Source organism: Diceros bicornis, chromosome 19 (genome assembly GCF_020826845.1).
Source record: "Diceros bicornis minor isolate mBicDic1 chromosome 19, mDicBic1.mat.cur, whole genome shotgun sequence".
NCBI lineage: Eukaryota > Metazoa > Chordata > Mammalia > Perissodactyla > Rhinocerotidae > Diceros > Diceros bicornis.
Window position 1 is genome coordinate 11,303,317 of NC_080758.1, and position 27,999 is coordinate 11,331,315.

Here is a 27,999-nt window from a genome sequence, read left to right on the forward strand (position 1 = left end):
CATGGCGTTTGCTCTTCAGTTTACCACTGGTATACACTCACATACCAGATTTTTACTTTTAATCTTGTTGCATACTGGAAATTAGGGAGATGACCCGCCACTTCATGAAAATGTTGTTAAAAAAACAAAAACATCTACATTTTGCGCTGCCATAAAATGCTAGAAAACAGATTAAATCAAAATAGGAAAGGCAAATTAAAGGGGAGCAGTGAGGAGTTGCTCAGGGGTGTAAAGCTTCGGTCACGTCGGATTGGGGGGTTCTTGGATGCGCATGTGCTTGACAATACTGTAGCGTACACTTGGAAATTGCTGGGAGGGTGAATTTTTACGTTTTTCTTTTCCACAATAAAAAAAAAAATCAATGTAATTCACTATATCAACAGGAGAAAAAAGTTAAACCCATAATCTTAAATGCAGAAAAAGCATTTAATGAATTCAATGAAAACTCATAGCAAACTATAAACAGAAAAAAATTTCTTTAATCTGATAAATGGTATTTATTGACAGTAAAGCAATAACATGCAATATTGGTCAAATAGTCAAAAGTTTTTCACCTGAGACTGAGACAGAGCTAAGAATGTTCACTATTCCACTTTAATTCAATATCATATTTGGGGTCCTGGCCATACAGTAAAGCCAAAAATAAAAGTAACAGATTGGATAGGAAAAAAAGGGAAGGGGGAGGGCAGAAGGCTGGGACTTGGACTTGAAGATTCCAAAGTAAGCCAATCCATGGAATACAGTTTAGAAAATGTTTGTGCACATCATAAGGTGGATCCTGAAGCTAACTTAAAAAAAACCAGCAATTTATAAGAGAAACAGACTACAAAGGTGGTTTCCTTTATTTTGCTAACCTGTAAATATTTCACTTTGATATTAACTCAAAATATTTAATGACTTCCCAGATAATTAAAACAATTTACATTTTAAACACTTATTTCTGTAGGATATAGTCCATCATCTGAAGTAGAAATCTGACCCAAAGAATGTCTTAGTAAACAATAACCTGACCTTAACTATATCATCTGTAATCAATTTGGTAAGACCAAGTTTACTACACCTTAATTCCAGGCATTTAATGGACAATTTACAGAGCTTTTTGATTGTGGGAGTTGGAAAAAAGGCAGGACAGGCAAATGATCTACAGTTTAAAACACAAAATCTTGTCACTTACATTATATCACATGCTCAAGACACCCTCCGGGTGCTGAAAACACAGGCAGTTCTCAGAAACAGTATTAAAACCCATTAATAACTATGTCATCCAGTGAGTTACAATTAAAAAGCCCTTTATAAGAAGGGGTCTGTGTTCCCAGATGTTGTAAAATTCCAGGCTCTTCCGTACATTACTGAAAAAAAACACAAATAAATATATCTTTAGGGTAATATGGCAATCCACATCTTTCTCAGGTCAGACTATACCAGCCACCTCAATACTGTGGAAATGTTCCATCGATTTTGGCAGCCCAGGCCATGAGACCCCCCACAACATCCTGAACTGTTAGAGAGTCTAACTCTCGGGCTGCTGTCAAGGACTGCAGGATCTTCACGGCTTTCTGGGAGTCGTTGCCCAGTTTGCAAATCACATAAATGGGGAGAGCCGCGCCCTCCTGTGCCCCCTGCTTCCCTTTGCGCATTGCTTCTCCTAAGAGTTTCAGGCTCTCCGCATCCCTTCGTTGCAAATGTTTCAGAGGAATGTGTAGGGCATGAGGCAAACGACAGATGTCCACCTCCACTTGAGGCCTGACGTCCAGCAATAGGTGGGGTGACCCAGAATCCAGAAGTCGCTTATAGTCGGCGACAGAAACTCGCTCCTCTGGGCTCAGCAACTGCAGGGAGCGGCACTTATCGGTGGCTGAGGAGCCACAGAAGGCTTCGTAGTCCTGCAGGTCAGTCACAGTGGGCCGCTCCCCGCAAGCTGCACAGTCGGGCCTGCGGCTCCGCAGCTTAATACAGCGAAAATGTCCCCTGAGGGCATCAAAGAGCAACAGGCTGCCGCTGTAGGAGGGGCCCAGACCGGCAGCGATCTTCAACGCTTCCAGCGCCTGCAGGCAGCCCAGGACCCCAGTTACGACACCGAGCACCCCGCCGTCTGCGCAGTTGGTCACGGTCTCCGCTGGAGGTGGCTGGGGAAACACGCAGCGGTAGCAAGGCCCGCCGTCATAGTGGTAGACTGTGATCTGGCCCTCGAAGCGCAGGGCGCTGGCCGACACGAGCGGCCGGCCGGCGAGCACACAGGCGTCGTTAACCAGGTAGCGGGTGGGCACGTTGTCGGAGCAGTCAGCCACCACGTCATAGCGGCGGACCAGGTCGAGCGCCGTGGCTGGCGTGAGCGCCTGCGCGTAGGGCACGCACTCCACGGCCGAATTGAGGCGGCGCAGCGAGGCGGCGGCCGAAAGGACCTTGGCCTGGCCGGCCAACGCCTCGCCATGCAGCACCTGGCGGGGCAGGTTGCTCATTTCTACTACGTCGTAGTCCACAAGGCCAAGGCGGCCTACGCCGGCCGACGCCAGGTACTGCGCCAGTGGGCAGCCGAGCCCACCGCAGCCCACGACCAGCACGGACGCGGTCGCCAGGCGCAACTGTCCGCGCACGCCCAGCTCAGGCAGCACCAGCTGCCGGCTGTAGCGCAGAATCTCATCTCGGGACAGGGCCGCCTTCGGCGGCAGGGGCGGCACCGGGACCAGCCGCTCTGGCTCCTGGTCCGCCAGGAGAGCCGCCGCCAGCCTCTGCTTCAGGGAACTCAGCTCCGCCTCACGCTGGGCAACTTCAGCCTGCAAGGCGAGCACCTCCTCCCTGGCAGCCATGGCGGCCTCTTCCGGAAGTTGTCTCGAAAGGCATTTCCGTTTCCGGCCTACCGTCTCCTGGCGACGGGAATAAACTAAAAAAACTATGGAGCTTGCGAAAAGGTGATAAGTAGATATGTAGTTCCAGAAGCAACACTAAAATTGAACTTTAAGATTTAAATGTCCCTAATATTTCCACTGGGACCACATAGAGGGCTTTAGGAGAAGTAGAACTCAACCACAGAGACCATTCCCCTCTCCCCGAATTTGGTACGGTCCGACCCCCTCCCCTTCCCTCGCCGCGCTGACGTCATTCCGCTTCCGGCGTCTCGCGCAGTTCCGCCATGGCCTCCGAGGAAGCGAGTCGCAGCCCTAGTAGATCTCGGCGGGAGCGGGAGGGGCGCGCCCTGCGACAGGACAAGTACTCGGTGCTCTTGCCTACCTACAACGAGCGCGAGAACCTGCCGCTCATCGTGTGGCTGCTGGTGAAGAGCTTATCCGAGAGGTAGACGCCCGGCCGCCCTCCCCGAGGAATGAGCTGAGCTGGCTTCCTCCGCCCGGGTGTCGGCAGTTGGCTGCGCGAGGCGGCCCTGCCCGGCCTCTCTTCGGCTGCGGACGGAGGCCGCGGGGAGAGGCCGCCCTGCAAGGAGAGCAGAGGCGGATGCTTCTGGGGTTCTCTGCGTGTCTCGGATTCTCGTTCCCCTTCGGTTTTGTCAGATTCTCCTTTATCTTTCTTATACACTCCTCATCCGCCTTTTTCTTAGAAGGGCTGGCCACCCCTTTTACTTGGGGCGACGCTGAAAGCCTGACCTCATTCCTCGCTCTCGCTGGTCAGGATCTGCGGCAGGAGCCCGGAGTCGAAGCGAGCGCGCTCACTCCCGCCCCCGTGCCGAGTGCTTATGTAAGCATGAGGTTGGGTGTCTGGGATGGGGAACTGCTGCTGGGCTGGACAGCCTTTCTGGAGAGAGCGGAAGGACACCTTCGCTGATCACGGTGGACGTTTGATGTGGTGGTTAGAAGCTGAGGGAGTTTGGAGTTTGAATTTGGAAGTGTTATATAATTTTTTTTAAAAAGCTCCAGGAAATCTTGGTATTAGTACGAAATAGTTTGTTTTACGGTTACAGCAATGGGATCGTGTTGTATAAATTTTTGAAGATCTTTCCATATCGGCACATACAAACTTAGCAAATTATTTAGAAAGTTAGGTAGTATTCTATGTGGCTGTGTTGTAATTTATCTAACCGGTCATATCAATGAACACAGATTATTTCCAGAGTTGTTTTTGTTTTTTTTTTGTTTGACTCTTGCTTTGCACATGACAGCGGAGAGTTTGCTTACACCATATTTTCCAGCATTTAGAAAAGTGCTTGACACATAGTAGGTGCTCTTTTATTAAACGAATGTTGCAGCGAACACACTCATAACTTTTATTAGTATACGGGGCGGGGGATAAAGTCTTTGCGGTGGAATTGCTGGGTCAGCAGAAATGTGCTTAAAATGGACAGTTATTGCAAAATTTCTCTCAAAAAAGATTGTACTGGCGTAGGACTCTCCGGCGTTCTTCAGAGTGCCTCTTTCCCCACCAACCAGCCAACCTGAGCTACATTAAACTTAACATCGTTGGAAATGCTAGTTGGTGAAAAACATTGGTGTTTTGATTATAGTTCTTTGAATGAAATAACTGTTTTCACATACATGGCCTTTTAAAGTTATTTTGTTCATATCTTTTTCCTCTTTTTAAAAAATTATCTTTTTATTTTGATTTCTACAAGCTCTTTCCAAATTAGAGAAATTGTAATGTAGCAGATCTGGTTCCGGTTTGTGTTCTCATTATACAATATTTTTACTGTATTGTTTAATTTGTTTGTGTCGTGCCATTTATCTTTTAATGGTTTCTGCGTGGATATTTTTAAATCAAAATGAAGTTTAGTGAAGGAAACAACTGTCTTCTTTTCAGATGCAATCAAATTACCTAAGTCAACTCAGCTTGATTCCTTTAAGTTACCTCACCCTAGGGTGGTGTGGGTGCTTTGAAGTGGGAGTAGCGAGTAATTTTGCTTATGAAAAACTCCATTTGTTTATGAAGTATATCTCTTTCAGCACTAGAATCAACATCTTACATGTTTTGGCTTGTAAAGCACATGCCCATATTTAAGCACAGTGAGAAGCTGAATGCGTCCTTATATTCTCTTAAGGAATAGATGAAGCTGAGTTTTTGCTTTCTTCCACGTTTGCTGGGGTTGACTTTTTTAAGCCTTTTACAGTGGAATGTGTTTTCTGGTTGCTTCCCTTGCATATGTTTCTTAAAGCAGGACCAAGAGGAAACAATGTTGTATTGTAGGGCTTTTCTTTTTTTTCCCCTTAAGTTTCCCAATAAAATTAAGGAAAAGAATGTCTTTAAAAGGGGAGAGGGGAGGAGAGACATAATAGTAATCACATGTACATCCAAGTGTTGTGTTGGTTTGTTGTTAGCATAGAAACTATCAGGTGAAGTTAATGGAGAGTAACAGAGGGGTGTTACTTTTGAAGCACGTTGAAATCTTTTGTAATTCTACTGTGCTATTGCTGTTTATTTGACAGTGTGGGATAAGGGGTATAACTATTTGAAATAGTGGTGTAAAGATTGTCATCATTCTAAAGTGGATTTTTTTAAGGGTGAAATTAAATCAGGTTTATTCCTGATAGTGTTATTTAGATCTATTTGGGATTAAATTAAAAAGAATAATCACTCAGAGCTACTCAATTGACTTGAGATATCTTTTAAACGTGTTTTTGATATTTTATATAATTAAGGTTCGACAATTCCATTTCCAAAGTTGGTAAATAAAATTTCATATGATATCATGTATATATGTAATACTATCATTTTTTAACTAAAGAGTATGTTTTCTGTGTGAGAATTTTTTGACATCTCAGGATTTTATAATAGCATTCTCCAGCAATATGCTGAGTTTGGAGGTGAAGTACTAAATATTTATTTCATTTGATAATTGAAGTTTTCCTTTGTGATTAATATGGCAATGAATCTTACTTATACTGGTGAGGAATAAGTAATTTTAAAATTATTTTTTAATTTGAGAATACTGGTGCCAAACAATACAAATTTATTTTTTTATTTTAGTGGAATCAACTATGAAATTATAATCATAGATGATGGAAGCCCAGATGGAACAAGGGACGTTGCTGAACAGTTAGAGAAGATCTATGGGTCAGACAAAATTGTAAGTCGTGAACAAATATTTTTCTTTCGTATCAGTTGTGTTTATGTAGGGGAAAGATGAGAAATGAACAGTGCTTAAATTCAGCCTGTCTAGAAACTGAAAAGATAAAAGGCAACTTATACACTTAGATATATACTTATACAACTTATACATGAACATGCATCATGCTTGAGGTTTTACATATCTTTGATATGTTGGGTCAGTGGTAATTTTACAGCAAAATAGCCTTTGGATGAACTGTTTTTATGACTGACTCAGATAAATTTTCTTGAAGGGCAAAATTAAAGCATGGTATTGAATTGATAAATACTATGGAACTAGGTTGCAGTTAGTAATGTATGTCTTGGTCTTTCTTGCCCTTTTCTCTAGGTATTCTCATACTTTCAGTAGAGAATGCCTGCAGCTAAAAGCTTGTACCTGGGAAAGGTGACTGACTGTTTTCATGTGAAGCAAGAATGACTTCAGAGTACTTGGCATTTTTCTTTTTATCTGTAGAACAGTCTTGTGGGAGTAGATTGACTTTCTGAGTCTTAAACTTTAGATTTTCTCACTGTACCTTGAAACTTGTTGTTCTTCTGCAGGAGTAACTTAGGCAGATGTAGAGTTCATTTTATAACAGCTGTGTAATTTTATTTTTGATCAATGGTTTGGATTTATAAATGTTTGAACATACTTGTAAGCTCAACTTTAGATAATTCTTGGGCCAAAAGCATATAATTTAAGTCCAGATTTAATTAGAAAATACATTCTAGGCATTGGGTATTTTGTAATTTGTATAGACCAGAATTTCTCAATCTCAGCACTATTGACATTTGAGACCCAATAATTCTTTGCAGGGGGTGGGGGGGTGGGAGGAGGCTGTCCTATATGTTATAGGATGTTTAGCATCATCCCTGGACTCTACCAACTGAATGCCAGTAGCAACCTCCCTCCCCAGTGTGGCAACCAAAAATATCTCTCTGGATATCATCAAATATCCGCATATGGGCAAACCTGTCACCTCCTTTCAGTAGAGAACCATTGGTGTAGACATAAAGAAATCTCTTGGAGAACATTTGCTGATATTTGCATTTCAAGAAATGGCAATTAACCATCATAAAAAATAGTCACTGGGTCCAAATATTCTTGATTAATCCAAATAATGAAATAATTTCTAATCAGTTGGAGGAAATCTTGGCTGGTGGGCAGAGTTTAAGGGAAATGTGTTACTCTTATATCTGTGGTAAATCTGTCCTATACTAGAGAGTCTGTCCGTCTGTCTCACAGATGAGCAACTTACCCATCTAGTCCTCTCCGAATAGCCTGAAGTACAGAAAGAGATTTAAAAGGTGATAGTTTTCAGCCTTCTAGCAGTGACTCCTGATCATGTTAGGTTCATATTTTTTTGGCAAACTGTTGCCCAGTTTTTCTTTTAAAGTTCTGGGCCAAGACCACTGATTCACATTTATTATGTGTAGAATACACTAAGTTATGCACTGCTGTTTAATCGGGAGCATCAACCTGACAATATTTTGAATACTTGTCATAGAACCTTAGCCTTGAGGTATCACCGATGGGTTGATCTTAGGGAATGCCTACTAAGTTGACTTTTCAAATTCTAAAACAACATGGTCTTCCAAGAGCTCCATTTTCCCCCATCAACCCAATAAAGTCCAAAATAATGAGGAAAATAATTAACATTCATTATCGTGATTTCCTTGTAGCATCAGAGAAATTCTCTATTCATTCATTCTTTTATGACCTTTAAATCATTTAAACTAGAAAATTACTTCCCCCCCCCCCCCCCCCAGTATCAGGCCATGCCAGGGATGATACTTATTTGCTTTTAAGTGACATATGTATGTTTAGTTTGGGGGAGAAATGGAGAAAAATTATTATTGAAATCATCTTATAATACCTCAGATAAAGTATTCAGCACCAATGCTTTGTGAGCTAGCCTGTCAAACAGGCTGAAGTAAATGTTTCAGAAAAAAGCCAAGGAAGATAAATTTTTTTAAAACTCTGTAGATGAGGAAACTGAGACGAGAGGTTAAGTCACTTTCCAAGGTTACACAGCTAACTAATAAACGGCAGAAATGGGACCATAGGAAAATTGGAGGCACATATTCTGAACTGTTAACGGTGGTTATGGGGCAGGGAGAGCCGAGGTTGTGGAGAGTTCAGCCTTTGTATGTTGAATGCTTCTGTCACATTTAATTTACATGGTTTGTGTCATCCTCCAACTTAAGATCACATAAAGTCACCTGTGTTTTGTCATTTTATAGTTTAGTATTTTTAAAAATTGTTCATAATAAAATGTAACACATGTTCGTTACTTTTAAAATGTCAAACATAACTATAGGATTGAGAGATTTTTGATGACTTAAAAAATGTTCTGTCCATCCCCAAATGCCAAAACTATCTCTAACAAAAAGATTAGTGCTCCAATCAAATGTGCAAAAACAGGTAATTCATAAAACAAAAACTACAAATGGCCAAAAATGAAAAAAATATGAGCCTCAATGATAAGTAAAGAATTGCAAAGTAGGAGAAAACAGCCTTTCTTAGCTGAAGATTTATTTTTATTTTCTTCTTTCTTTTAACCCATTGTTTTTGAGAGTATAGTAAAACAGGTCTACTCAAATACTGATGATCCTAGTATAAATTGATATAGTTTTTCAGAAGTGTCATCAAGATTTTCTATGATAAAAATTTTGACAAAATAAATTTTTTGTCAAACAAATCATAGGGTCACATGAAGTATTTTATAAGCATTTGTGATAAGTGTTCTTCAGAGAGTATGTGCCTGGCGCTCTTTCACACACTTGCTGTGAATTCACTGCTTGTTCTCATGGCAGCTGAATGAGGTGAGCTCTGTTGTGCCTTTTAGTGCCTGGGATCACACAGCAAATTAGCAGGGCCTCCAGAGTCCCCGCTACTATCTATGATGCCATCCTGCCTCATGTGGAAAAAGGCAGTCTCATTAATGTTAGGAGGCAAAACAGGGAGGGGGGTGGAATTAAGAGTCTGAAAAAAGCCCACCAAATGAAACAATTTGAATTTATTACATAAGAAATAAACAACTGCATTCCTGTAAAATGTAAATGTTACCGATGAAACTGAAGTTGCCTTGGATGAGCATTTCCTGGTTTGCAAGCCAGTCCCTTCTCCAAGGGAGACCCCAGTCAGCAGTTTGGCATATGTTCCCTCAGACCTTTTTATGCATGTGTGCGCATATGTGTGTGTGTCTTTGTCTCTAGAACTCTAGGGAATGTGGTTTTTGTTTTTAAACATAAATGCAATCTTGTATCATTCTGTTACTTTTTAATTATGTCTTAGGGATCTTTTGTCACCAGATTACCTCCTTTTAACTGCTCCAGAGTACTCTAACATATACAACATGGTTTATATTTTATATAAACTTTTTAACATTCTGAAAAATATAAATAACAAAATTATCATTTATTTGAAAAAAGAAAGATTTTTCCAGCTGAAACATAGGGTTATAGAAAATCTAAGATGAACTTTAAAGGATTTGCTTTTTCAGGGCAGATACCAAATGAAGTCAGTATTTTGTCAATAAGTATCAGTCACAAAATCAAATAAAACCTGACATATCTTGTTTGATTTTCTTCAGTGTATCGTAGTTATTATAGACAATTGATTGAATGTCTGGTTCTCCTCCATGTAAGAGCTTATTAGGCAAAATGTATTTTATGATTTCTTTGTTCCTTCCCAAGACCTACAGCAGCTTGCATGTAGTAAAAAAACATTAATGTATCCTGGTTGAGTTGAACTGAAAATATTTTAGAGATTTGCAATCTGAGATAACCTGCTTATACACTGGCAAATGCAGAAGGGGACAAGATATGCTCAGTAGACAGTCTGCTTGAGCCCCGTACCTCAGAAACTTAGAACAGAGTCAAACTTTGGCATTTTACTTTTTCAAAAATTTCCAGACATTCAGGAAAAAGCTAAACTAAGTCAGGTTTATATATGAAGCAAAAAATGTAGAAAGACTAAGTAATTGACAAACTAAGAAAAGAGACAGAATTTAACCTGCTTGGTAGCAATGTAACCCTAAAGTCGTGCCATTGGACCAGTAGCGAATAAGATGAGGCCCTCCAACATAAAATCAAGATAAGTTGATGGAGTGATATCGCATTTAAAAATCACAAAAGGAATTGAGAAAACAAACATGGGTACCAAATATTCCAAGAAGGTATGGGATAAGTGGGTTAAATCCTCAGTTTTCCTAGGAAGGAAACAATAGATATTGTTTAAAAGGATAAATCAAGTAACAGACATAAAAACATTGTTTACATATTGTTTTCTGGTGGATAGCACCAGGAAAAAAAAAAGTTTAAAATTTGGCCTGTGGAGTTGTGGTGAAAGAATGTTGCTTTTCCTTAAAAGTTGTTAAACTGTTTAACTTGTTACTAAACACTTTCTTTACTTTGGCAAAATATGTTAAGCATACTCTCCTTTAAGGTCTAATAAGTGCAGCTATATTTCTGTTAAAATGAGTAGACACTTATCAAAAAAGAATTTTTAGTAGACAGGTTTTTGATTTTTTGTGTTAAAATGTTGTTTCTTATTCTTACAGCTTCTGAGACCACGAGAGAAAAAGTTGGGACTAGGTAAGTAGAACCTCTCACCCAGCATACCTGCTCCTTACTTTGGTAAGATTATCTGGTGTGTATTTTCCTGGTTTGGAACAGGGCCAAAATACAGTGACCTTCTGTGATGGTTTTTAATGATCTTAATGACATTTAAATGGTTTAACTTGATGTGCCTGTATCAGTCAAGGCCCACTTGGGAAAACAGAAACCACTGTAAGTCTTGCAATACAGGGAATTTAATACAGAGAATCTGGTTACACGGGTGAAGGAATTGCTGAGAAACCAAATGGAACAGTGAGGCTACTCAGAGATTAGTAATAGCTGGAGGTCACTACCACCCCTACGATGGAGCAACAGTAGGAAGAGACTGTCTTTTTAGAATCTAGGAACCTGGGCTACCCAGAGGGGGCTAGAATGGTGTGGGGGATACATGGCAGAAGCTGGAGCCATGGAGGATATCAGTGAGTACTGGGAGGCAGAGTAAGAGAGGGGGGACACTTAGACTCTTCCCCACCTCTTTCCTTGAAATCTTCCCCCTGTGCCTCCCAAAGCTGTTTGGAAACCAGTTGACAAGAGAAGCTGGGAAATAGATAGTTCCCTGCAATATAGAACAGAGTAGGGAAAGGCCAGAGAAGGGATCTGAGAGCAAACACCTTGGACCAGCCCCCTGCCTTAGCTGTAAACCTTTCAACCTTGCTTTAAAGTATAAATTTAAAAACGTTATTTTTAATTTTAAAGAAGAAAGCTTTTAAACTTAGGGGTTCAACATTTCCTTAAATTATTAAGTTTAAAAAAGTTATTTTTTTATTTTTAAAAAAGAAAGCTTCTAAACATAGGGGTTATAGAAAATCTCAGATGAGCTCGGTCAGTCTGAGATGAAAATCTGAATGTCTTTGTTTCTGTTGGTCACAGTTGCTTGTGGTGAGAAGTGCTATAATTTTACTGAAAAATAGGGGAGCCTGGAGGAAGCACTGTTGTTAAGAATTGAAATCTGCTGTCCTGAAGACTATCAGTTCCCTGGCATCATCAAATGTTCTGAATATCTGAATCCAGAAGGTTCTTTGGGATTTAAATAATCTGGAAACTGCCATGAAAGCAACCAAGAATTACTAACCAGTTAGTGGAAATCCAAAAAGCTGTGGGTAGTCACTTCTTAACAAAAGAACTTAGAAGAATTCAGTCTTGCTAATAGGATACTATGGTGTTTTGGGGCTACAGGATGCAGGAGTCGCCAGATCCTGCTCCTGACCAGTTACCCTTACCTGCCGAGTCCCTGGGGAACTTTTAGGCACAAAGGTGACTAAGTCATTGCTAGCTGCGCCTTTGACCCCAAATACCAGAGCAGGACTCTGGTATACCAGGCTTACAGTGTAGAAGACACTGGCTGGGGAGCTTTTGTAGAAATAGGCCAGGAGTGATGGGGACGAGCAGAAGCAGGGAGACTTGTTAGCTAGGGATCCAAGCATGAGAAGATGGTGCCTATGACTAAGGTGACGTTGGAGAATAAAGAACGGGATTGAGAGATGTTTTAGATGGAAAATAAATAGGATTGAATTATAGTTGAGTATCACTTTTAGAGGACTAATGTATGTTTTTCAGATGCTTAACGTTTCTTCCCTGTTCATATGTATAGTTAAGCATTTCTGTGATTTTATTTAATGGATATAAACATTTTCATTTTTAGGAACTGCATATATTCATGGATTAAAATATGCCACAGGAAACTACATAATTATTATGGATGCTGATCTCTCACACCATGTAAGTGCTATATTTCTTTATTGGCTATTTATGATATTCTTAGTCTGTTTTACTGACTTACTGTTTATTCTTTCTAAATTTCAGCCAAAATTTATTCCTGAATTCATTAGGTAGGTATTTCTAATATTTGAAAGAATTATGATTCAAATCATTTATCTTATATTGATTTTGGACTTACTTTCATTTTTCATTAATTAAAAATGCACATGCTGTTGTAAGTTTGCTATCAAAAATAAAGCCAACATAGAGATTTGAGACTCATGAGTATAGATATGTGACTAAATGATATATTTTAGGCCCTGAGGGACTAATCAATAGATAATTCCTTTGTTATCTAAATTCTTCTAAACTACAGAGAAAGATGGAAGGCAGCTTCCTGGTTAAATGGAATTAAGCCCTGCATCATGAGAATAAAATACCGTGAACAAATAGGGTTTATTCCAGGAATGCCAGAGTGTTTCATCATCAGGAATCGATCAACACAGTTCATTTATCACATTAACAAAGCAGTGTGATTAAGTCTATAGATGCTGAAAGGTATTTGAAAAGGTTCAATAGCCATTTTTAATAAAAACTTTAAAGTAGAGATAGAAGGAAACCACTTAAACATGGTAGACAGCCCAGTCCCAACACAGACGTCCTACTGAATGGTGAAATGTTAAGTCATTTCCAGTAAACTCTCAAGATAGGCATGCCAGCTATCATTAAACATGGAGATATTAAGTAATACTGTAAGACAAGAATTTAGTATAAATATTGGTAAAGGATACAAAATTATATTCATTTGCAAGTGGTATAATTATATTAGAAAATCCTGGAGACCGTGAAACCTCTGAGAATAAGAATTTGGAAGCTGTTCTGAATGTAAGCTAAGTACACAAAAACAAAATCAGATCGTGTCACTCCCCTATTTAGAACACTTCAGAGAGTTCCCATTAACACATGGGAAACAATCCACACTCCTTTCCTTGCCCCTCAAACTGCTGTGTGATCTGGCCCCCGCCTCCCTTTCTGAACTCATCTTGTGCCCTCTCTTTTGCTCTCTCTACCGAAGGCCTGCTCTTTCCATTTCTGTGTCCACACAGTGCTATATTCTCTTTGCCTGAAATGCTCGTCCCCTGCTCCTTTAAGGCCACCTACTTCTCATTCTTTGATCTCGGCGTAAACTCACCTCAGAGATGCCTTCTCTGCTTAGATCTCCAATACACAAAAGCCCCTTTGACCTGACAAGGAAATGGAACCAGTGGAGTAGAAAATGGGTGAAAGACACAGTGCAGAAGAAATCCAAATGGCTAATAAACCTAAGAGAAGATATTCACCCTGGGATGTAGTCAGGGAAGTGCAAAATAAAATAACTGTTACTATTTTATTACCCATTAGTTTGTCAAAATTAAAAACCTATAGAGCAATACATCCAGCACCACTAAGATGGTAGATAATGGACACACTCAAATATTGCTGGAGGAAGTGTGAGTCACTACAACCTTTCTGGAAAGTAATTTCTGGTGATATCTGTTAGAATTAAAAATACTGATAAGCTTTATTTCAGCAGTTCCATTGTGTTCCACTTTGGGTAGTCTAAGCACCAGGATATACACATATAAGAATGTTGCAGCACTATGTGTTGTCTTGTTCTTGGGGGTGGGGGACAGGACTCACCTCGGAAACATTTGTAGGAGTATGTGGGTTCAATATTCTATGGAATATTTTTGCAGCTGTTAAAAGGAATGGGGAAATTCTCTGTTGACCGGTAGGGACAGCCATGATTCCATGATATATATTATTAACTGACAAGAAGCAAGTTGCAAAATGTAGGTTTTTGGATTCCGATTTTGTAAAAGCAACCAAAAATCCTAGGGATCTGTGTGTTTCTTTGAGATGTCTTTCTGTAAACAAAGAGAAAGGTCTGGAGGGTTACCAGGCTGTTTAGGCATTGTTTACTTCAGGGGGCCAAGAAAAGAATGGAGGGGGGATTGGGAAAATTTACACAGTCATGTATCGCTTAATGATGGGGATACATTCTTAGAAATGTGTCATTAGGTGATTTTGTCTTTATGTGAACATGTTAGAGTGTACTTATACAAACCTAGGTGGTATAGCCTACTACACACCTAGGCTATATGGCACTAATGTTATGGGACCACCATTGTATATGTGGTCTGTCGTTGACCAAAAGGTTGTTATGTGGCACATGACTGTAATTTTATTATTATATTTTAGGATTATTATTATATTTTCACATGGTACAGTCACCAAATAGTACTATTTGGTAGTTTTAAAAATTAAGAAAGGAGAGCCAGCCCGGTGGCTTAGCGGTTAAGCGTTCGCGCTCTGCTGCTGGCGGCCCAGGTTCGGATCCTGGGTGCACACCGACATACTGCTTCTCCGGCCATGCTGAGGCCGTGTCCCACATACAGCAACTAGAAGGATGTGCAACTATGACATACGACTGTCTACTGGGGCTTTGGGGGAAAAAAAAAATAAATAAAATTAAAAAAAAAAATTTAAAAAAGGAAAAAAAATCAGGTTTGACAACCTTACTTTGAAAGATCTCTCAGTTCATCTATGTTCTCAGCATTATTTTTTTCTATGCAAATCTTAAAAGTGCTGTTGTGTAGCTCATGGAAATAACTACTGAAAGCTCATTAGCTTTTTCTAATTGACAGCAAATTTATTTTTTATACAGGAAACAAAAGGAGGGTAATTTTGACATTGTCTCTGGAACTCGCTACAAAGGAAATGGAGGTGTATATGGCTGGGATTTGAAAAGAAAAATAATCAGGTATAGATGTGCTATGATTTCTCTATTTTTAGTATAACTACTGGAAATATGTTTATAACAGGTATTTGGATTAAATTACCATGCTGCCTTAGTATTTGTGGGATCAGATTGTAATTTCCAATAAAAATTCTCAGATAGTTTCTTACCTACAATGTTTCCTATGATTAGAGTATTTTACTTCAGATATTTTTCACTGAGGAAGAATCAGCATAAACCTTTGAACTTTTGGTATAAATGGTCTAATTCAGCAAAATTTATTTACTAGACCTTCAGCTTTTTTTTTTTTTTTTAAAGATTTTATTTATTTTCCCCCCAAAGCCCCAGTAGATAATTATATGTCACAGCTGCACATCCTTCTAGTTGCTGTATGTGGGACGCAGCCTCAGCATGGCCGGAGAAGCGGTGCGTCGGTGCGCACCCGGGATCCGAACCCGGGCCACCAGCAGCGGAGCGTGTGCACTTAACCGCTAAGCCATGGGGCCGGCCCTAGACCTTCAGCTTTAAGTGAACGAATCATCTATGTTTTTGGACTAAGTTTTTTTTCCATATATATTTTTTATCATTTTAAGTAAATAAGACACTTAATGATTTTTTTAACTTTTACTAAGGAACATAAAGTAATGAGCCTTTGGAGTCAGACGTGAGTTAAAATCCTGATTGTGTTATTTAATTACCTCTGTCACCTTTTCTAAGCTTTATTTCCCTCATCATAAAATGGAAATAAAACATACTGTTTCAGTTTTCTATTACTGTATAACAAACCATCCCAAAGCTTAGTGACTTAAAACAACAATTTAGGGCCAGCCCAGTGGTGTAGTGGTTCAGTTCCTGCGCTCCACTTTGGTGGCCCAGATTTGCAAGTTTGGCTCCCAGGTGTGGACCTGCACCGCTCATCAGCTATGCAGTGTTGGCAACCCCCATACACAATAGAGGAAGACTGGCCACAGATGTTAGCTCAGGGTGAATCTTCCTTTAAAAAAGAAGAAAAGAAAACAACAACAATTTATTACTCACAGTTCTGTGGATTGGCTGATGGTTCCTGTGCTGACTTTACCTGCTCATTCCTGCAGCCTCCTTCAGCTGGGGGTCAGCTGTGCTGGAAGGTCCAAGAAGCGCTCACTCATACGTCTGGTAGTTGGTGCTAGTTGTTGGCTGGGGCATCTCAGTTTTTGTGCCTGTGGCCTCTCACCTTCTGGAAAGCTAGATCAGCTTCTTTACATGGCGTCCCAAGGGCAGCATCCAAGAGCAAGGCCTCTGGGCTGCAGCTGCAAGGCCTCTTAAGGCCTAGACCCTGGGGCTCATGCAGCATTAATTTTTGGTCAAGGCAAGCCCATAAACAAGGAGTGGGGAAAAAGAATCCACCTCTTGGTGGGAAGAACCACAAACATTTATTTATTTATTTATTTATTTATTTATGCTGAGGAAGAGTTGCCCTGAGCTAACATCTGTTGCCAGTCTTCCTCTATTTTGTATGTGAGCCACCATCACAGCATGGCCACTGATAAACAAGTAGTGTAGGTCTGTGCCTGGGAACCAAACCTGTACTGCCAAAGCAGAGCCCATCAACCTTAACCACTAGGCCAGTGGGGCTGGCCCAAGAACCACAAAGAATTTTTGACCATATTTAATCTGTCACCTACTTTTCATGGTTGTTGGGAAGATGAGATATTTTTCTATCAGTGAAGGGTCTATATGGCATACTGCTTTTTATATAACACTGTAACTTGATACAAATTCTTACTAATATTAGTATTTTCTTTATCACCCACTTCATTCCCATTGAACATTCTGTTAAATTAATCTCAGTTTTGCCTCCTAACTGTGGAACCTTAGGCAAGTCATTTAAAACATGTAAGAGCCTCAGTTTTCAGTGAAATGAAGGGGTTGGATAAAACAGTGGTTTTCAATCCTGCTGAACATTGGAATTATGTAGAAAATTATACACAACTGCTCCCTATTTGTCCCCCCTTTCTCGTGCATACACACATTGCAGAACATTTGAATGGATCGCCAGAGGTGGGGCAAAAGCATCAGTATTTTCACTGGCTCCCCAGGTGATTCTCTTGTGCAGCCAAAATTTAGACCAACAAATGAGTGATCTTTCAGGTCTCTCTGAATTTGGTCATTACAGCTATTATTTAAAATTAGGGAGTCCCAATCAGAGACAGTTTACAACTTTTGGTTGGATCATTTAGTTGTATTGAGTCGTATCTGTCATTAGTTGTCAATGTCGGCACTTTCTTCCAGTATAAACTTCTGAGAAAGATGATGTAATCACCTGCTCAAGGTCCAGAGCAAGTATGGTCCAGAACCAGAATTTGAACCCAAATCTCCTGACTCTTGCTGCATTTTAATTAAAAGACCTCAATTTAAAAATACATTACCTTGAGCCAGCCCCATGGCTTAGCGGTTAAGTGTGCGCGCTCTGCTACTGGCGGCCAGGTTCGGATCCTGGGCACGCACCCATGCACCGCTTGTCCGGCCATGCTGAGGCCGCGTCCCACATACAGCAACTAGAACGATGTGCACCTATGACATACAACTATCTACTGGGGCTTTGGGGGAAAAAGGAGGAGGATTGGCAATAGATGTTAGCTCAGAGCCGGTCTTCCTCAGCAAAAAGAGGAGAATTAGCATGGATGTTAGCTCAGGGCTGATCTTCCTCACACAAAAAAATAAAAAACAAAAAAATACATTACCTTGAATAGATGTAGAAATATATACATATACACTCACTTTCCTTTGATTAAACCCATTTTTGGGGGTAAATTATGTCCTAGAATTTTTTTGTAGCTATTAGAAGCAAATTGAAGGGGAAAATGTTTTTGTTATCCCAGCTATGTCCCAAACCATGTTATTTGTATAAAAATAATCTTTCCTAGAGAGGGCCTTAGTGGTTACCTTGGCTTTATTTCTCTCTAAAGCCTAAATTGAGAGAAATTGTTCTCTCTCTAGGCTGCTCCAGAAAACTTTTTTCTGAATCTGAGCACACTAAAATAAAATAGCTGCAATACAAAAGTCACTTTTTCTCAAGGCACTTCACGTCTTTTTGAAATGTTAATTATAGCTATTAGTCAGTAATAGCTGTAATTGATTGATACTTAGCTGTGTTTCAAGCACATACCCTAAAGTCATTGTTGTGTGTTCATGTGTTCAAGTACCTTACCCCCAAAGTGTTGTTATCTGGAGGTGGGGCCTTTGTGAGGTTAATTAGGTTTAGATGAAGTCCTGAGTGTGGGGCACTCATGGTGGGATTAGTGCCCTTCAAGAGGAGACCAGACAGTTTGGCCTCCCGCCCCTTCTCCCCCCTCATGTGAGCACACAGCACAAAGGCCACCAGCTGTAAGCCAGGAAGAGGGTCCTCACCAGGAACCAAGTCCGCAGCACCTTGCCTTTGGACTTCCCAGCCTCCAGGACTATGAGAAACAAATAGCTGTTGTTGAAGCCACCTAGTCTATAGTATTTTGTTATAGCAGCCCAAGCCTTCTCAGATAGTCTCAGAATGAACGTTTGGTCATTTTTTAGAGATTGCCAAAAACCAAAACCTTCTCCCACTTCCATACCTTCTTTAAAAAAAACAAGTGCCATTTTCTTGCAGACTGACCTATTACCTGGTTGAAACTGAGATCCCTTTGTGCTTATTAGAATCTGAAAAGGAAACTCCGAATCCCTGGTCCGTTTTATTGTCTAACAGATGTTCGCAGTTCTAAGTGATGACTGTTGGCAAACATTGGAGTTAAAACTCTGTTACTGTTCTTACCTAAAATTTGGAAGAATGATTGCTTTATAGGTCCCCTCTAAATGTCACCTTCAAAGAATAAAAATCTCTATTTTCATTTTTTTTTTGTGAGGAAGAGTAGCCCTGAGCTAACATCTGTTGGCAATCTTCCTCTTTTTGCTGAGGAAGATTGGCCCTGGGCTAACATCCGTGCCCATCTTCCTCCACTTTATATGGGACGCATGCCACATCACGGCTTGACAAGCGGTGCATCAGTCCATGCCTGGGATCCAAACCTGCGAACCCTGGGCTGCTGAAGCAGAGCACGTGAACTTAACTGGGCTGGCCCCTAAAAATCTCTGTTTTCTGAAAAATGAGAAATAGATCTGCTTTCACTGACTGAAAATTTCTTTTCGTTCTATAGAATTAACATTTTTGTGAAATAGTGTGTTGCATTTGTGAAATTAGTGTAGCATTTTTAGCACTCTGTTCTTGGATGTGTTTCTCTTGTTTAGAAACTATTTCATTTCAAAAAAAAATCTGATTTTTTTTGACAGCCGTGGGGCCAATTTTATGACTCAGATTTTGCTGAGACCAGGAGCATCTGATTTAACAGGAAGTTTCAGGTACAGTGAAAACTTGTAATTTTTTATTTTTTTTTACTATTTGCAACATCTTGCCTAAATTTCTTGCTTTGCAATGGCTTATTTTAAAGAAGTGCTTTTCATTTCTACCCTTTCTTTGTTTTGGAACACTAAAAAAGGTAGACTAAAGTTCCTTGGAAGCTGCAAATGAAGCCTAAGCATCTTCCTAAGGAAAAATATTGTAGGTTTTTTTTTTTTTTTTTTTTTTGCTGAGGAAGATTCTCCCTGAGCTAACATCTGTGCCAATCTTCCTCTATTTTGTATACGGGTTGGTGTAGATCCTCACCTGGGAACAGAACCTGGGCCGCCAAAGGGGAATGCACTACTGAACCTAACCACTAGGCCACTGGGCCGGCCCCCAAAATGTTGCACTTTTTAAAGAGCCTCGAAGGCAAGGCTTAGATTGGTGTGCTTGTTAACATTAGTATTAATGCTCAGCCCCTGAGGGGGCCCAAGGTGCCCCCTCACTGCTCATGCAGAACATTGTTGTCACTGGTAATGTGCTCCAGAGAACAGCACCTCTTCAGTTATTTTCTGCATTTTATATGAATATTTGTAGCATTGTCCACAGAAAAGTCTAAAATCTTGAATATTTAAGTAGAGCTTTTTCAGTTACCTGGTTCTCCATATGTTTTTTATAAAAAATTCTTGTTTAATTGGAGCAAAGCCTCCTGCTAGGTCCCTGGGGTGTTTTTGTTTGTTTCTGGGGGGGGGTGTCTGTGTAATTTCTAGACTTGCTACAGTAGATGAACTGTTTTCTATGACCATGCCAAATGACTAAAGATTGCCAGATTTTTTTTTATCTCTGAAACTATAAAATGTCTATTTTAAGTGCCAAACCCCATGCATTAGTTAATAATCATATTACTTGATATTTGTTTTTTCCCATTAAATAATGTTGATTTTTTGGTTATTCATTAGAATTGATACACACACACACAATTTAGGAGCTGGCTGTTGAAGGTAACTTGTACTTCCAGTGCAACTGCAAGTCTGTTGAATAGCAGGTCAGAGATAGGAAGACAGAGAGAGTCTAAAGTGACGAGAGGAACCATCACAAATCAGAGGTCCAAGAATGAAAATGAAGCATCTTAGAATTGAAGTGTAAATTGATTAAAGCAGAATTTGGTGTATAAAAGACAGATGGGGGCCCATAAATACATCCGTTCAGTTCCACACTTCGAGGCAAAGGAATAATGTGTGATCTGATTAAGATCTCTGATTGCCATGTAGCAACAATGCACCGAGTTGTGGCACTCACAGAATCTCTGTACAGGGGGAGTGGCCGGTGTGGCCTTCATAGGCCACAGGCATCATGGTTTTGAATGAAGACCCAGGTAGCTCCGTGGGTTGTGGAGTGAGGGGCTTTGCTTTTTTGTAGTTCCCCTAGTTACTTCATCAGAAGGCCCCTTCACCTTTTGGAAATGCAGCATCCTACCCATATTTGTAGGAGCGGGGGATGAGAATGTGTGGTGAGTGAGCAAGGTGATTCCTTTTAGATTCACCAGATATTTATTGAGTGCCTGCTGTGTGCCAGGCATCGAACAGGAGTCAAAGTCCCTGTCCTCCTGCAGTTTGCACATTCTAATGACATGAGGCTTACAACTACATAAAATATATGCAGTGTCACATGGGGATTATGCTGTGGAGAAAACACAGCAGGGAGAGTAATTGGGGGGGGGACGCCTCACTGCCACCAGAACCATGAGGGGATTAGAGGAGAGTGTGAGGATGAAGGATGGCCTGGGAGCTCTGGATTTCATGTAGTGAAAGCAGTGAGTGGGTGTATTCTGTGCAGGTGACAGAGCAGCCACACACAGATGAAAGTGAGCCTGTTGATTTCACTGTTTTTTTAAATAGTTAAAGCTCATCATCTCTTCATAAGAGTAGTGATTTATTAAATACATGCATTAAAGTTCAGCTTTTCATTAGATAAAGTTCATTGTCATTATATCCCTAGATTTAGGAGGTATGTGCCTTTTCCAAGATAAAAGGAATCCCAGAAAAACTACAGTCTGATGCAAAGCCAATTAATTGCAAATACCACTTGGATCCCATTTATTGGTCATATGGCTTCATGTATATAATTTTACATCATTAGCCATAGTTTTAAAGATATTGTGGGGGCCGGCCCTGTGGATTAGCGGTTAAGTGCACACGCTCCGCTGCTGGCGGCCCGGGTTTGGATCCTGGGCGCGCACCAACGCACCACCTCCGGCCATGCTGAGGCCGCGTCCCACATACAGCAACTAGAAGGATGTGCAGCTATGACATACAACTATCTATTGGGGCTTTGGGGGGAAAAATAAATAAATAAAAATAAAGTTATTGTGGTGGGGGAGAGAGAGGTGGCAATGAAGAGAAATAATGTCTTAAAAAATGACTTTTACAGGGAATAAAGTAACTCTTAAAGGGATAGAATTTGGGGCTGGCCTCGTGGCTAGTGGTTAAGTGCGCATGCTCCGCTGGTGGCAGCCCGGGGTTCGGATCCCTGGCACCACTTGTCAGGCCGTGCTGTAGCAGCGTCCCATATAAAGTGGAGGAGGATGGGCACGGATGTTAGCCCAGGGATACTCTTCCTCAGCAAAAAAAAGAGGATTGGCATGGATGTTAGCTCAGGGCTGATCTTCCTCACAAAAAAAAATAAAAAATAAAGGCATAGAATTCATAGCCTAATCCCAATTTTTTTTTTTTTTCTTTTTTTTTTTTTTGTGAGGAGATCAGCCCTGTGCTAACATCCGCCAATCCTCCTCTTTTTTTGCTGAGGAAGACGGCCCTGGGCTAACATCTGTGCCCATCTTCCTCTACTTTATATGGGATGCCACCAAAGCATGGCTTGACAAGCGGTGCATCAGTCTGTGCCCGGGATCCGAACCTGCGAACCCCAGGCCGCCGAAGCAGAGGGGCGGAACTTAACTGCTACGCCACTGGGCCAGCCCTGACATACATCTTGATTTAGTTTCTAGTGCTAAAACCCCAAAACATAAAAAGGTGCCTGAAACAGAGTGGATTGCTCAATAAATATTTGTTATTGAATAAATATTACTACCATCAGATTCTCCTCACTTCGGATTTATTCCAGACTTATTCTTTGAATTCTTACGGAACCTGTGTGAGTAGAGGAGTGCATACACTAATCCCTCTCAAGTTCCTCAAGACTGCTTTCTGCAGTCTTATATTCACTTAAAAGCTTGACAAATCAAAAGGTAGCCTTAGAAGAAGCCTGAGGAAAAAATGTGGGTTCCAGGTAAAACCCTCTGGCATTGTAGATCCAGGTGGCTTCAACTGCAAAGAGAACAGAGTTATGCCAAACTGCCTCTCCTAGTTTTCTCCCCCACAAAAAAAAGAGGTAGAAATTGCTCTCTCCCTACTCACTGAGACTCTGGGGGTTTTTTGTTTGTTTTTTTACCTCAGCAACTATGAAAACAGGGAGTTTCTGAAGACAGTGATTGGGTCCCCCCATTGGACTTCCCAGACCCTGTGTTACTCCTGCTTCATAAATCTGATGCGATCTGTGGTTGGCCTGCAGCCCACCTCTGGTAGACGGGGCGTTCGCCCATGATGAGTGTCTAACTGTGACCTCACTTGGTGATAGCTATATCCCACCAGGATTGCCTCCGTCCCGTGATGCCCTGTTCCTGTCTTAACCCAGCTCAAGCAGCCTCATCCCAGAGGGACTTAGTTTATCCCAGGGAACTTATTTAGTAGATCTTGAGAAATAGAAACTCATCATAGACTTTTATGAGGAGACACCTGTTAATTACTGGATTATTTTTTGTCATCTAGTTTATATTGTTGCTTCATCATCAACTCAATTGTTCCAATATTTGGAATAGTTTCTCCTCCAACTTTAAATTTTAGAAAATTTAAAAACTAAAAACAATGGGTAGTTCTGCTTCAGATTATTCACTTTACCATATTTTTATAATTTCTGATAGTATGATAGGAAAATAATTCTCTAAAACATACTAAGAATTCATTTTCAAAATTATTCTAAATTATTCACCAAATATTTCATGACCTTTCCAGTTCAGGACAAATGTATCATAATCATCAACTCTAAGAACTTTTCTATATACAAATGGCTAGTGAAAGTTTTAGGTTTTATGAATACCAGTGAGCTTTTTGAAAGGTCAGGATACATATAGGCAAGTGTATTTATCCAGGTGTTCATATATATCTTAATTTCTTACAGGTTGTACCGAAAAGAAGTTCTACAGAAATTAATAGAAAAATGTGTTTCTAAAGGCTATGTCTTCCAGATGGAAATGATCGTTCGGGCAAGACAGCTGAACTATACTATTGGCGAGGTATGCAACTGATGGTAAATAGTGTATTCTGTTCCTCATAAAGAAACAGTAACTTTTAGACTTTTTATAATAAGTTTAACTTTCATAACTACTGAGTAAATGTGGAAGGCTTCCAGTTGTTTAGAATGTCCATACACTAAAGGGTGAAAATTCACATCCCTTTCAAATTAATAGGTTGGACTTACAAGATTTAAAACACTAATAGAAGGCAGCATTCCCTTTTAAATAATTAAAAGTTACTGGTACTGTCTCCATCCTTGCCCCTTCTTCTGACCACTCAGCATTATGGGATGAGTCTGTTGGCTGCTTTTTCTCTTGCCATGGCCAACAGCCACCCTACTTTAAAACGACTGATGAACCCCATTTGCCCATTTCCTGTGAGTAAATGAAAAGGACAGGAATTGGGTGGGGGGGGGGGTCTAGAATATTTCCAGCCAGCTAGTGAGCTCCTAGGGAAGACCCTCCTTGTGTAATACTCTTATTTAGAGCAAGAAAATAGCTAATTAGAATGCCACTTCTCTTGTGCAAGTTATAAGATTTTTAAGTTAATACTGAAACATAGTGACAGCTAAATTTGATGGACTACTGAAAAAATTAAGTGAAAGGCCATTTTACTTTTGGAGTATAATTTTTCCGTGAAATGCAGTCTGAAACTTGAATAAACCAACTTAATATTCAGGATCAATGCTTTTCAAACAGTTGTAGATTTGGTTCAAATGACCTATTTTTAGATAATAAAATGCATGTTTAATTTTAAAGACTTGGAGGTACACACAGTTGCTGTAAAGAATCCCAATTCTGAACTTACTTGAAAGACTTGCCGTCATGGGATTAATCTTGTTTCTATTGTATTAGTAATTGTTGTATGCCTGCTACGCCTCCTTTCTAATATTTTTGAAGACTGACTTAACATATATTTTTTTAACTAGGTTCCAATATCATTTGTGGATCGTGTTTATGGTGAATCCAAGTTGGGAGGAAATGAAATAGTCTCTTTCTTGAAAGGATTATTGACTCTTTTTGCTACTACATAAAAGAAAGTTATTATTTATACTTATGTTCATTTCAATTTAAACATAAAAGAACTCTGGTTGCTCATTTTTATAAAATGTATGCTTAGAGCATATATCATAAGGTAAGGTAAATTTCATGCAAATCTTTTTTCTGAAGAAACTCCATTTTATATGTCAAATTAAATTAGAAGAATGAGCAGTGTTCTCAGTATTCATTTACGTTTTGCTGTATTAAGACCTATAAATAAATATATATGGGTATTTTGCATAAAATATTGCTTTCAGTAGAGTATGTGAATGCGGAATATCTTACATGGGGAAGATTTTGAAATATTCTTTATAAAAAGTGGATTCATAGATCTTTGTACCTAATAGATGTCAGAAGTAAGAGGAATGCTAATTGTATTCATGAAATATATATGGCTGTTTCTGTATGAATTGAAAAAGAAATACACACCTCTGCCCTTTCTTTAATGTATCTCAGATGTCTTAAACCAGATAAAACAACACATTTAGAGCACAATTTTAGAGTTTGGTTCTTTGCAGCTGTTGAATTGATGAAGCATTTCATCTGTCAAAGCAAGTCTATTTAAAATACATATGATGAATTGGAAACAACTTGACAGCAGTTGATTGCATAATTTTTTTCTTTTCTGAGCAATAATTTCTATCAGTAAGGAAAAATATTGATGACATTAAGGCATAAACTTAGCTGCTATAGTAATTTTTAAACATCTTACTATATAAAGATTTTTTCCTCAAAATATTTGTTTTCATATTATTTCAGGACCCTTGAGAAATCATACATCTTTACTAATATAACAAAAATCTCTTCCCTATATAGCTTTTCTCTGTGTTCAGAAAAGTGTTCTCAGTTAAAATGCAGGTTAAGTTGTTCAATAAAGCCAGTGCAAATATTCTGTTTACCTACTTTCTCAAAAGTAGGTATTTCAAAAAAGATCAATTACTAACTGTAGCATAGCTTTTGGATCATGTAGTATCTTTTAAAATTTTGGGTAAGACATGCTTGGAGCAAATGAGCTTTTAAGACCACGTTGACTTGCCTTTGCAAGTAAAAGGAAGAGGCATCTTTAATTATTTAATAAGCATATTTAGTGAACAGTATTGCTAATTACTATATTTTCCTGGCTTAGTTTGGCTGCTAAAGAAATTTAAAATCTGATTTTTTTCCAATTGCATTTTTAACAGATCCTACCAGAAATGAATACCAGAGTATAAAACCTTTGGTGTCATTTTGAACATTACCTGTTCCCATAGATGAATCCATAGGACACATTCCACAAAGGGCCTCTCCTATTCTATTCCCTTTTTACACAGAGCTGTGCAGCCAGCCCACGAGGGACCTACCTTTCTTGGGGAAGTGACCCCTCTCATCATTAATAACAGCTAGAAAATTCATCACTGTTTGATGAAAAATTAGTTTTAAGTTAACATAATAGAAATATAATTTTTTTTTTGAGTGTTTAGAATCTATTCTTCATCCAAACCCAAAGTTAAGTTTTCATTGTGAAGTATGTGGAACAGAAATTAACTCACTCCTTCAGAGAACCCACTGTAAGGTATTGCCTTCTTGGACCTCACTAGAGTTGATACCTTTTGCCTTTTTAATCTTTTTGTTTCTTATTCCCACAATCATTACAACTCTATCACTTATTGGAGTTTACAGTAAAGAAAGTATTTGAGCAGTGAAGACTTTCACCATTTGGAAGTTATTTAGAAAAGAATCTGGACTATTTAGATGCATTTTTGTAGTAAATCTGGTGACTTAAACACTGTAAAATCTTTTTAAACATTTACATGTGAATCCAACATCCCTTTTTACTTTGTAAATGAGGCCAAGGATGAAATCCACATGTTCTCCCTTTGTATTTGTATTATCACTGTATGAAATCTAAGTATATCTAAGGAAAACTAAACTGAAGATAAAATTATTTTGCTTATTTCATATTGGCTTTTGCCTGTCTTCTGCAGCATGTAATTAGATTCTTCATCTTTGTTTCTCTAAATCAAATGTTTTGCCCCACCCCCCACCCCTTTTTACAACTTTTTCCAGCTGTTGTTTTCCCTTGAAATACTGATTTGGCTTTTAAAGATATATTTTATCACAATTTCAGAAATTAATGGAATACTATGTTGGATGAAACAGCTTGTTAAACCTGCTAACTGAAGTCTTAGACGCTGAGCTATATGTAACCACAATTTGTACTATTTTCAATTAAGTTAGATTCTTTTGGGATGTTAAGTATGGTTTCAAACTATTTTAACTTGAAATGGAGAGAAACAGCAAAAGATGTGTATTTACAGAGCACATCTTAAGAAGACAGGCTTGGTTCATCTTCAGAGTTGGCATTTATTTTGCTTAGCCAATGTTATAGACGCACCGGACTATGCAAGGTGGGTTCACAATGTGGAGGAGAATGTTGGCTGGGGTTGACCTAAACTGACAAGGGCAGAGTGCCCGCGTGCTGTCTTCCGCTGTCCCGACTGTGGGAGCCCAAGTGACTGTCCGGGACTACAGTCGAAGGGTGGTTTTTAAGGACCTGGTGGAGGCCCGCTGGCAACAGAATTTCTCATCTTTAGGCTGCACCACTCCGGTGGCCTCAAAACGCTCGCGATCCCATTTGTGTCTTCAGGCCCAAGAGAAGAGTCCATCACTGACTCGGAGCAATGTCGAGCCCTGGGCAGCGGCGGCCTTCTGCAACACGCAGCCCCTGTGCACCGGACAGCCCGGCCCACCAGGACGGGTCCGGCGCCCATGGGTTGTGCCTCATCTCAAGTCGCTGTGTGAAGCACGAGGCCCTCACACCTCCGCTGAGGCAGGAGGTGTCAGGCACGACCGGCCGGGCGTCCCTGCCCTTCCGCGCTGCCCAGCCCGTGAGAGCGCGCGCCTGCCAGCACGTGGAGCGGCGGGCGGCCCGCACGCCCCCTCCCGCCGGATCTAGTCCAGGCCCCGCGGGGCCCGCGCAGGGATCCCCAGCACGGCCACCTGACTGAGTGCAGGGCGTGCTGCGGCCGCTGCTTGTGCCTCCGCCGCCGGCGCTGCGGCCAGGGGAAGGCGCCCGCCGTGCACACAGGCCCTGGAAGCGCACTGCGGCCATTATCCGCGGCGCCTCCTAGTGGGTCAATGGCAAATCATCTTGGT

The 27,999-nt window shown here is 40.3% G+C and overlaps 3 protein-coding genes across 3 annotated transcripts in view; 2 read left to right on the forward strand and 1 right to left on the reverse strand.

Annotated features, from left to right (window-relative positions):
- Nucleotides 1–461: 461 nt before the first annotated feature.
- Nucleotides 462–2,992, reverse strand: MOCS3 (molybdenum cofactor synthesis 3). The gene has a single exon (XM_058562471.1). It carries the CDS (start codon nucleotides 2,805–2,807, stop codon nucleotides 1,431–1,433), a length of 1,377 nt encoding a protein of 458 aa, XP_058418454.1. The 5' UTR covers nucleotides 2,808–2,992; the 3' UTR covers nucleotides 462–1,430.
- Nucleotides 2,993–3,115: 123 nt separating this feature from the next.
- Nucleotides 3,116–26,802, forward strand: DPM1 (dolichyl-phosphate mannosyltransferase subunit 1, catalytic). Its single transcript, XM_058562474.1, has 9 exons — nucleotides 3,116–3,291; nucleotides 5,908–6,007; nucleotides 10,593–10,626; nucleotides 12,293–12,369; nucleotides 12,454–12,479; nucleotides 15,056–15,151; nucleotides 19,427–19,495; nucleotides 23,709–23,823; nucleotides 24,753–26,802. The coding sequence occupies exons 1-9, from the start codon at nucleotides 3,131–3,133 to the stop codon at nucleotides 24,855–24,857; spliced, it is 783 nt and encodes a 260-aa protein (XP_058418457.1). The 5' UTR covers nucleotides 3,116–3,130; the 3' UTR covers nucleotides 24,858–26,802.
- The window catches only part of ADNP (activity dependent neuroprotector homeobox), a 38,917-nt gene continuing 34,682 nt past the window's right edge, over nucleotides 23,765–27,999 (forward strand). The window contains exon 1 of the mRNA XM_058562468.1: nucleotides 23,765–23,823. The gene's annotated coding sequence lies outside the window, so the exon portion shown is untranslated. The remainder of the gene's footprint in view (nucleotides 23,824–27,999) is intronic.

What these genes read in the sequence shown, in the direction of transcription:
- MOCS3 (XM_058562471.1), bottom strand. Translation starts at nt 2,807, where the DNA reads ATGGCTGCCAGGGAGGAGGTGCTCGCCTTGCAGGCTGAAGTTGCCCAG.
- DPM1 (XM_058562474.1), top strand. Translation starts at nt 3,131, where the DNA reads ATGGCCTCCGAGGAAGCGAGTCGCAGCCCTAGTAGATCTCGGCGGGAG. An exon ending in TCTATGGGTCAGACAAAATT is followed by an intron (nt 6,008 to 10,592) that starts GTAAGTCGTGAA and finishes TTATTCTTACAG; the next exon opens with CTTCTGAGACCACGAGAGAA. An exon ending in TTGAAAAGAAAAATAATCAG is followed by an intron (nt 15,152 to 19,426) that starts GTATAGATGTGC and finishes TTTTTTTGACAG; the next exon opens with CCGTGGGGCCAATTTTATGA.